The sequence below is a fragment of the Limanda limanda genome, chromosome 3 (genome assembly GCF_963576545.1).
Source record: "Limanda limanda chromosome 3, fLimLim1.1, whole genome shotgun sequence".
Lineage (NCBI taxonomy): Eukaryota > Metazoa > Chordata > Actinopteri > Pleuronectiformes > Pleuronectidae > Limanda > Limanda limanda.
The window spans coordinates 2,540,119-2,550,118 of record NC_083638.1 but is presented as its reverse complement, the minus strand read 5'-3'; the positions used below and the strand labels follow the sequence as shown (position 1 = coordinate 2,550,118).

The window sequence follows — 10,000 nt, the reverse complement described above, 5'->3', positions numbered from 1 at the left end:
CTGTTACCTTGACCTCCGGCTCCCTCCTCAGGTGCTGGGAGCCCACGTGCTCCAGCTCCAGCTGATAGGTCAGAGCCATGACTTTGATGTCGGTGGCTGAAAGACTCGGGTAGTCTCCGGTCTTCTTGGAGAACTCCATCACTGAGGACGACAAACACCAGACCGTTTCTCAACCAGGCGTCACCCCGGACGAGCTGCTCACACGACACAACGTGAAGCTAGCTCCTGAGAAACGAACAAACTCTATGAGCATCGTTACCGTGGCGGACGTGTTCCGGGTGCGGCTCCTTAAAGTTGAGTTTGTACGGCAGGAAGGCCAAACCCCTCCTGGTGGGTTTGTCTCGGATCTCGTCCACGACATCTCTCAGTGTGTAGATGTTCCTGCCGATGTCCTGCAAAACAACACAACTGTTTTTACATCGGGAAGAAAACTTTGCACAAAAACAAAACACGACAGGGTCCGAGTGTGTTGCTGCTGTGTTGGCACAATAACGCACAATGTTTCTTTAGTTGACACATTAACTCACAACGTTTCTTTAGTTGACACATTAACTCACAACGTTTCTTTAGTTGACACATTAACACACAACGTTTCTTTAGTTGACACATTAACGCACAACGTTTCTTTAGTTGACACATTAACGCACAACGTTTATTTAGTTGACATTAACTCACAACGTTTCTTTAGTTGACACATTAACGCACAACGTTTCTTTAGTTGACACATTAACGCACAACGTTTCATTAGTTGACACATTAACGCACAACGTTTATTTAGTTGACACATTAACTCACAACGTTTCTTTAGTTGACAAAGTAACGCACAACGTTTCTTTAGTTGACACATTAACGCACAACGTTTCTTTAGTTGACACATTAACTCACAACGTTTCTTTAGCTGACACATTAACTCACAACGTTTCTTTAGTTGACACATTAACGCACAACGTTTCTTTAGTTGACACATTAACGCACAACGTTTATTTAGTTGACACATTAACGCACAACGTTTCTTTAGTTGACACATTAACGCACAACGTTTCTTTAGTTGAGACATTAATGCAAAACGTTTCTTTAGTTGATACATTACGCACAACGTTTCTTTGGTTGACACATTAACGCACAACGTTTTTTTAGTTGACACTTTAACTCACAACGTTTCTTTAGTTGAGACATTAACGCACAACGTTTCTTTAGTTGACACATTAACGCACAACGTTTCTTTAGTTGACACATTAACGCACAACGTTTCTTTAGTTGACACATTAACGCACAACGTTTCTTTAGTTGACACATTAACTCACAACGTTTCTTTAGTTGACACATTAACGCACAACGTTTCTTTAGTTGACACATTAACGCACAACGTTTATTTAGTTGACATTAACTCACAACGTTTCTTTAGTTGACACATTAACGCACAACGTTTCTTTAGTTGACACATTAACGCACAACGTTTCATTAGTTGACACATTAACGCACAACGTTTATTTAGTTGACACATTAACTCACAACGTTTCTTTAGTTGACAAAGTAACGCACAACGTTTCTTTAGTTGACACATTAACGCACAACGTTTCTTTAGTTGACACATTAACTCACAACGTTTCTTTAGCTGACACATTAACTCACAACGTTTCTTTAGTTGACACATTAACGCACAACGTTTCTTTAGTTGACACATTAACGCACAACGTTTATTTAGTTGACACATTAACGCACAACGTTTCTTTAGTTGACACATTAACGCACAACGTTTCTTTAGTTGAGACATTAATGCAAAACGTTTCTTTAGTTGATACATTACGCACAACGTTTCTTTGGTTGACACATTAACGCACAACGTTTTTTTAGTTGACATATCAACGCACAACGTGTCTTTAGTTGACACATTAACCCACAACGTTTCATTAGTTGACACATTAACGCACAACGTTTCTTCAGTTGACACATTAACGCACAATGTTTCTTTAGTTGACACATTAACCCACAACGTTTCATTAGTTGACACATTAACGCACAATGTTTCTTTAGTTGACACATTAACGCACAACGTTTCATTAGTTGACACATTAACGCACAACGTTTCATTAGTTGACACATTAACGCACAATGTTTCTTTAGTTGACACATTAACGCACAACGTTTCATTAGTTGACACATTAACGCACAATGTTTCTTTAGTTGACACATTAACACACAACGTTTCTTTAGTTGACACATTAACTCACAACGTTTCTTTAGTTGACACATTAACGCACAAAGTTTTTTTGGTTGCCGCATCCACGCACGTTTTTTTGGTTGCCGCAGTAACGCACGTTTTTTTAGCTGACGCATTAACGCAAAACGTGGTTTATGTGATGACGTCATTGTGGGGTTTGATCGTTTATTAGATAAACGTGTCTGCTGCTGATTAAATCCTGTGTTTATATGTATTTTAGTTATAGTTTGTTGTCAGTGTTTAGGTCACAAACACGATCTGACGTCGCCATCACAAACAGCGTCCGTCTCTACGCCCTCACTGACGTCACACGTTGACGTCACCGCCGGTTAAATTCATTGAAATCAGGTTTAAGGTGAAAACGTGGAAATCGCGTCACCTGCAGAGAAGCTTTCTTTAAAAACGCTCCAGCGTCTGCGACAACATGCTCCACCAGCTGCGCCGCCATCTTGGACTGATGACCAAAAAAGGAACCGACCAATAAGAAGACACCGTCAGGTCCCGTGACAGGAAGAATCCAAGAATGCGTCATATGTGTCGGAAATCTGAACATTTAGTCACAAAAATACAGTTGTTTCACATTTTGCAAATATTTCTCATCTAATTTTTACTTTCCGTGTTTCTTGTTTTTTGTTTGACATTTAAAGTTCTTCAACTTTTTTAAAGACATGTGGTCTGATTTTAACATTAAATACGTTGTTATGGTGTAATTCAGATCAATTACATTAAAAAGTTATCAAAAATAAATGTTCATTAATTATAAATGCGTTTAGAAACAATATTAAAAACAGAACTGCTTTAAATTCATAATGACGTCATGTTTTTTTATCTTTAGTGTATTCTTAAATATCAATATTCTTTCATACATTTTTGTGAGTTTTTATTGAATAAGTGACTTTATTATTTCAATATGTTCAGTAAAGTCCTAATAACGTCGATTTTTTTTCTTTTTTTTTTGCCGGTGGAAATTTCTGTTAAATCATTTTTAGAGATTAGTTCTTGAATTTTACATAAAAAGTAAAAATTGCTGTGAACTGCAGAATCAAAACTAAATGCGTATCATCTCGTTTCTTCAGTTTCGTTTTTCCCAGCAGACCGTGAACGCAGCGTGACGCGCCCCCCGGTCACATGACGCTGTGTTGACGGTAGCAGCAGAGCAAGATGGCGGCGCGCTGGAGCAGTGAGAATGTGGTGGTGGAGTTTCGCGACGCTCAGGTATTTCTGCTGCGAACATCCGGTTCAGCACGAGGGTCGAACGGTTTAACGGCGGAAAACTTCGTGCGCAAAAGTCACGTTAAACACCGTAAAAAAACAAACTACAACTCCCAGTTTACACCGCGATACTTCGATCAGCGGTGAACCGACTTTAATCGATTAATCAGAAGTTGTTAGCCTGTTTATCTTGAATTAAAGTAAATGAGTTCCGATTGAATAACAATAATAATCAATTGATCAACAAATCAACAACCAGAGTTCAATAACTTTCCAAATGTTCATGAAACATCAAGTACAGAACTTTAATGTTGAGGCAAAATAAACCAACAACTCTCATTACTTCATTTATTAATGATAACTCGTGTTCAAACGTTCTGATTATTGATTATGAATCATTTATTAGTTTAATCCTAAAACTGTGGAAGACGTATAAGAATCGTCACGATTTCTTGAACATTGAAGAAATTCACAGTTTGTTTACATTATTCGGAAAATTTGACTCAAATGATCAACAAGTATTTTATAATTTATTGATTTGCAACTTCTTTATTATTAGTTGATTAATTGATTAGTTGAGAGATGGTTCATTGTCTGAATATTTATCTGCTTTGAGTCTAAGTAAATGGAAACTAACAGATAGATTCTTAATAACCAGTAGAGTATTGATTATTGATTGATTGGTCAATACCATCAGTTTCCTGAAGGTGGCGTCAGACCAAACACTGAGTTTAAAGAAGTGAAGGAGGTGAAAACTCTTTTATTCGACTGGTTGTTAATAAAAGTGTCTTCGGTATCAAAACTGATCTTTATTCTTTATATTTGACTCATGAAAATATATCATTGAATGTCCTGTGATCTCGTGAAGGTGACAGATAAAATATAAACTGTTCATCAAATAAATAATCTGTAACATTCAGATCAACCTTCTTCTTCTTCTTCTTCTTCTTCTTCTTCTTCTTCTTCTTCTTCTTCTTCTTCTTCTTCTTCAGGCCACCGCCATGTCCGTGGACTGCCTGGGTTCTCATGCTGTGCTGTCCGGGTGAGTTCAGGCACCTGAACGCATCACAGCTCTTCACTGTGGGGACAGAAAACAAACAATCTCAGTTTAGACGTCACGGTTCAAAATCCAGTTTAAGGTTTTGAGGAGGAGCATTATTCAGATTACTTCAGATAACTTCAGATTACTTCAGAATACTTTAGAATACTTCAGATAACTTCAGATTACTTCAGATAACTTCAGATTACTTCAGATAACTTCCGATTACTTCAGAATACTTCAGATTACTTCAGAATACTTCAGATTACTTCAGATAACTTCAGATAACTTCCGATTACTTCAGAATACTTCAGAATACTTCAGATTACTTCAGATAACTTCAGATAACTTCAGATTACTTCAGAATACTTAAGTTTACCTCAGATTACTTCAGAATACTTCAGATTACTTCCCAGTGAAAGTTGTGTAACGCCTGCAGTGTGTGTGACTCCTCCTGCTGCTCTGGGACCGGTTGTGTGTAAACTGTGCTTCCTGTTCTTCAGCCGGCGGTTCCTGTACATGGTGAACCTGGAGGCGCCATCAGAACCTCCTCGGAAGATCGGTCGCCAGAGCAAGTGGGACGTGGGCACGGTCCAGTGGAACCCCCACAAGTCAGAGTCACACGTGTTCGCCGCCTCGGTGAGTTCGACGAGCGCTGCTGAAGAGTTCTGATGTCAAGAAAATCTGAAAATGACTAAAGTACGTGTGTGTGTCTGTGTGTGTCTGTGTGTGTGTGTGTGTGTGTGTGTGTTTGTGTTCAGAGTAACCAGCGTGTGGATCTGTACTCGTGGAGGGGGGGCTGTGGAGAGGTTCACGCCTCCCTGCAGGGACACACCCGGGTCATCAGGTAACCACTGTTGAATCAAACGCACCTCCAATGCAGCCTGAACTCACCGTGATGTGTTCACTGACTCTGTGATGTCCCCCGCCCCCCCCCCCCCCCCCCCCCGCAGTGATCTGGACTGGTCCTGGTTCGAACCGGAGCTCCTGGTCACTAGCTCCGTGGACACGTACATCTACATCTGGGACACCAGGTCAGAGCAGACTGAATTTAATAAGAGCTCTTATATTTAAATATGATTGTTTTGTTAGAAGCTCACACAGTTGAGATCTGTCTGTTGCCCCCCCCACTCTCCCCCTGGTGGACTCACCTGTAAACATGGCGTCTGTGTCTGTGCTCGACTCCACAGAGACACTCGGAAACCCACGGTGGCGCTGTCTGCGGTCGGTGAGTCTGCGGTCGGTGATCAAATCCACCTGCGGAGAGAAACTGAGCTTAAAGAGCCATAAAACCGACACATCCGAGAGGCTTTGAATGCATCGTTAAGAAGAATAATCCAAACAAACACTATATACATGACAGTTCAGATTTCGGAGTGTCCCTGAACGCGTCACTGAATGACCACTTGAAAATCATAGAAATAAACTGAAACAAAAAGAAAGCGTTGAGCCTGTGGCTTCAAACACGAGTTGTTGTATTTCCTCAAATGTTTTCTTCCGTATTTATTAAAACATTTTTAATTTGACTGAAATTGAAACTTGACGAACTGTCGAACAAAGAGAAGAAAGTAAACGCGATGTTTTGTGAAGCTTCTCTTTCTTCTCGTGGTGTTTGCAGCCGGAGCGTCTCAGGTGAAGTGGAACAGGAAGAACCCGAACCTGCTGGCGTCGAGTCACGATGGAGACGTACGGATCTGGGACAGAAGAGTGAGTGTGTCTCTGTGTGTGTGTGTGTCTGTGTGTGTGTGTGTGTGTGTGTGTGTGTGTGTGTGTGTGTGTGTGTGTGTGTGTGTGTGTCTGTGTGTGTGTGTTATTGATCAATCCCTTCCTGTGATCAGAAGCCGAACACGGCCGCAGAGTACCTGGCAGCTCACCTGTCCAAGATCCACGGCCTCGACTGGCATCCGGACAACGAGTTCATCTTGGCCACGTCGAGTCAGGACAACTCCGTGAGGGTGAGTCACGTGATTCACTCTGTGGAGAGAGAGAGAGAGAGAGAGAGAGAGAGAGAGAGAGAGAGAGAGAGAGAGAGAGAGAGAGAGAGAGAGAGAGAGAGAGAGAGAGAGAGAGAGAGAGAGAGAGAGAGAGAGAGAGAGAGAGAGAGAGAGAGAGAGAGAGAGAGAGAGAGAGAGAGAGAGAGAGAGAGAGAGAGAGAGAGAGAGAGAGAGAGAGAGAGAGATGAACGCCCAGCGACGCCTCCTCACACACGCTTCATTCAGAGACCCTGAGGTCCAAGCTGCTGAAACACTTCTTCAATCAATCAATCAATCACATTTTATTTGTATAGCCCACATTCACAAATAACAATTTGTCTCATAGGGCTTTAACATGGTGAGACATCCTCTGTCCTTAACCCTCAACAAGAGTCAGGACAAACTACTAAAAATATGTAGAAACCTCAGAGAGACACATGTGAGGATCCGTCTCCCAGGACGGACAGAAGTGCAACAGATGTCAAGTGTAGGAAAACATCATCAAGATTAAAGTTTTTTAGCAGCATCGATGAGGGTAAACATTTTTGAAGGATAACTTCAATACTATATGTGAAGTAGTCCTGCTGCATCATAGTCTCTGGTCAGCAGCAAGATCACGATCCAGCATCAAGACCTGATCCACTATAGTCCACAGTTTAATGTCCGTGTTGATTTCCTGTCTTTGCTCCTGTTTCCTGTGTGTGTTTAGTTTTGGGATTACCGACAGCCCAGGAAGTACCTGAACATCCTGCCGTGCCAGGTGCCGGTGTGGAAGGCCCGGTACACGGTGAGTCGGCAACACCGGAGACTCACAGGAGAGCAACACACACTGAGAAGTAACTTCACAGAAACAGAGCAGAGGAAAGACTTCAGCTTTCAGACATGAATTCAGCAAAATAGTAGGGGTGGGAATTGGCAAAAATGTGACGATTCAATAGTATTGCGATTCTGCGATATATTGCGATTCATGTCCCCCATATTATTCAAAGGCATTACAAAAAATGAGGAAAATAAGACTGCTCACCTCACTTCAAATGTCACATTTAATTCTGTGAACAACATTGTCTTCTACACATTAACTGAAGTGCAAAAACTTTGTCCTTGAACATTCAGGACACAGGACCTTTGTAATTATTTTCTGAATAGGAGACCTCTCACATGAACGCTGAGCTCCCAGCACATAACTTACAATTATTTAAATACAGTAACATCAAGCAGACATAATAGAGCAACATAAACCTGAGAATAATCATATAAATAAGAGTAACTTAGAGCTTCAATCAAATTGAGAAAAGTAAACAAATGTGTTCTACTAGAGTCCAGTCCAGTTGGCTGCAAGGTCATGACACAAAATGTTAAATTCATTTGTGAATATTGGCATTTTTGTTCAGAAAAAGCAGTTGGTCAACATGCTCAGATGTTAAAGTTCCTCTGGAACGTTACTATATCTCCTGCAGTGGAGAACATCCTTTCCACATACACACTAGGTATCTTATCTTAAGGATTTTTTTTTTTTTTTTTAAATATTGAAATACTTTGTGATACTGTATCGATATAATCGCGGGCGCAAAATATCGCGATACTGAACAGAATCGATTTTTTTCCCCCACCACTACAAAACAGTGTCTGGACATTTTCTGCTGTTTGTGTTTCTCATGTGAAGAAGCTTCAGGAGATCGTCCGTCACGTGTTAGAAACTCGTCCACACGTCCACTCGCTCTCTGGGAAGCTTCCACACATCGTCCTGCTGGTTCCTCACATGGACTCACGAGGACATGTTACACACATTTCACCAGGAGGCTGCAGGAGAAGATCCAGGACATGTCCAGAGACACTGACCCAGACATCAGTTCTCACACACAGAACCTAGAGCACATGACAGGAACATGTGAGGAACATATCAGGAACATATCAGGACCACTGTTCATGTCTGAAAGCATCTATACAAAGCTTCAGTCACCTGGAGCGATTACACTGTGTCAAAATATATTATTGATATTTAATTTATCAATAATAAGCTTATAAATATGGGAGGTTTTAAACAGTCAGTCAAATTGAACAACATTAGCTGCAGTAGATTGTTTCACCTTTAGATATTTCATGTGTGGCTGCAACAAATGATTATTAAAGGTGTGTGTGTGTGTGTGTGTGTGTGTGTGTGTGTGTGTGTGTGTGTGTGTGTGTGTGTGTGTGTTTGTGTTGTGTGGGTGTGTGTGTGTGTGTTTTTGTGTGTGTGTGTGTGCTCTCAGCCCTTCTCCAACGGGCTGGTCACAGTGATGGTTCCTCAGCTGAGGAGAGAGAACAGCCTGTTGCTGTGGAGCACGCTCGACCTCAACAGTCCCGTCCACGCCTTCGTGGGCCACGATGACGTCGTGCTCGAGTTCCGCTGGCGGCCTCAGAAAGAAGGTGACACGCGTCGTTGTGCTAAGCTAGGCTAACGGTTCCATTAGAGAATAAGAATAAGATTTAAAATCAAATGATAAATGTTTGAATATGAAACTGTTCGAGTCAAAAACATGTGTAGTTTCTCTCTGGTTTGAGGATCAGATTCATCATGTCAGTGCTGGGAAGCTGTTTCTCATGTTGTTGTTGTTGTTGTTGTTGTTGTTGTTGTTGTTGTTCAGGCTCAAAGGATTACCAGCTGGTCACATGGTCCAGAGATCAGACCCTGAGGATATGGAGGGTGGATCCTCAGCTGCAGAGGGTCAGTGTTCAGAGAGACCAGTTCCTGGACCTGTTGTCCTCACGTTGTCCTGATTGTTGTTGTTGTTGTTGTGCAGCTGTGTGTCAGTGATGTGGTCGAGGACAAGATGGAGGACATGTCCCTGACGGTGGAGTCTGAGAAGTCTTTGTCCTCTCAGGAGCCAGAGAGTCACCACAGCGTCGCTGCTGCAGCTGGGAACCTGCAGGGTGAGACAACCCGTTCACTTCTGTACCGTTCACCCACATTCAGAACCACAGCGCCACCATGTGTTCAACAAGCATCACAGCGATTTAGATTTCTAATGTTCAAACTGTGAAAATATGAATCGAACCATGAAGCCGATCAGCCTCATCATCTCAGAAGGTAACTGAGTTTCTGTGCCTTCAGACCCGGGCGCCGCTCTGGGCTCCGGGGCTCGTCCGGACTCGGTGCTGGGTTCAGGTCTCCCTCAGACGCTGCAGCAGGAGTTCTCTCTGGTCAACCTGCAGATCAGGAACGTCAACGTGGAGGTGAGGCCGCAGCATCTCACAGGCTTCACATGACCTCGACCTTCTCATTGTACCGAGCGGCAGGTCCGTGCTCTGTGGTGAAGATCAGACACTGACCTTCATCTTCTCCTGTGGCAGATGGACGCGGTGAACTGCAGCTGTGTGGTGTCGGCTCACTTCGGCAGCCATCAGGTCCACCTGGTGGTGAAGTTTCCCGCCCAGTATCCCAACAACGCCGCCCCGACCTTCCAGTTCGTCTCGCCCACCACCATCCCGTCCGCCATGAGGACCAAGATCCAGAAGGTTCCTGAACACACCACGGCACACCTTGAAAACACGATTTATTGTTTCTGTGTTTGACAG

General features: G+C 42.6%; 2 protein-coding genes across 2 annotated transcripts in view; one reads left to right on the top strand and one right to left on the bottom strand.

Moving 5' to 3' along the window:
- Window positions 1-2,669, bottom strand: part of nob1 (NIN1 (RPN12) binding protein 1 homolog) — a 6,741-nt gene extending 4,072 nt beyond the window's left edge. Inside the window, exons 1-3 of the mRNA XM_061067885.1 lie at window positions 2,601-2,669; window positions 260-392; window positions 8-141 (exon numbers count right to left, since the gene is read on the bottom strand). Of these exons, the coding sequence (XP_060923868.1) occupies window positions 8-141; window positions 260-392; window positions 2,601-2,669 (336 nt within the window). The remainder of the gene's footprint in view (window positions 1-7; window positions 142-259; window positions 393-2,600) is intronic.
- A 707-nt stretch (window positions 2,670-3,376) lies between these two features.
- wdr59 (WD repeat domain 59) overlaps window positions 3,377-10,000 on the top strand; it is a 15,350-nt gene continuing 8,726 nt past the window's right edge. Inside the window, 14 exon segments of the mRNA XM_061068183.1 lie at window positions 3,377-3,436; window positions 4,426-4,475; window positions 4,976-5,111; window positions 5,234-5,319; window positions 5,426-5,506; window positions 5,663-5,700; window positions 6,091-6,179; window positions 6,311-6,427; window positions 7,155-7,232; window positions 8,695-8,851; window positions 9,070-9,149; window positions 9,226-9,355; window positions 9,537-9,658; window positions 9,776-9,940. Coding sequence (XP_060924166.1) covers window positions 3,383-3,436; window positions 4,426-4,475; window positions 4,976-5,111; window positions 5,234-5,319; window positions 5,426-5,506; window positions 5,663-5,700; window positions 6,091-6,179; window positions 6,311-6,427; window positions 7,155-7,232; window positions 8,695-8,851; window positions 9,070-9,149; window positions 9,226-9,355; window positions 9,537-9,658; window positions 9,776-9,940 — 1,383 coding nt within the window. The 5' untranslated portion in view covers window positions 3,377-3,382.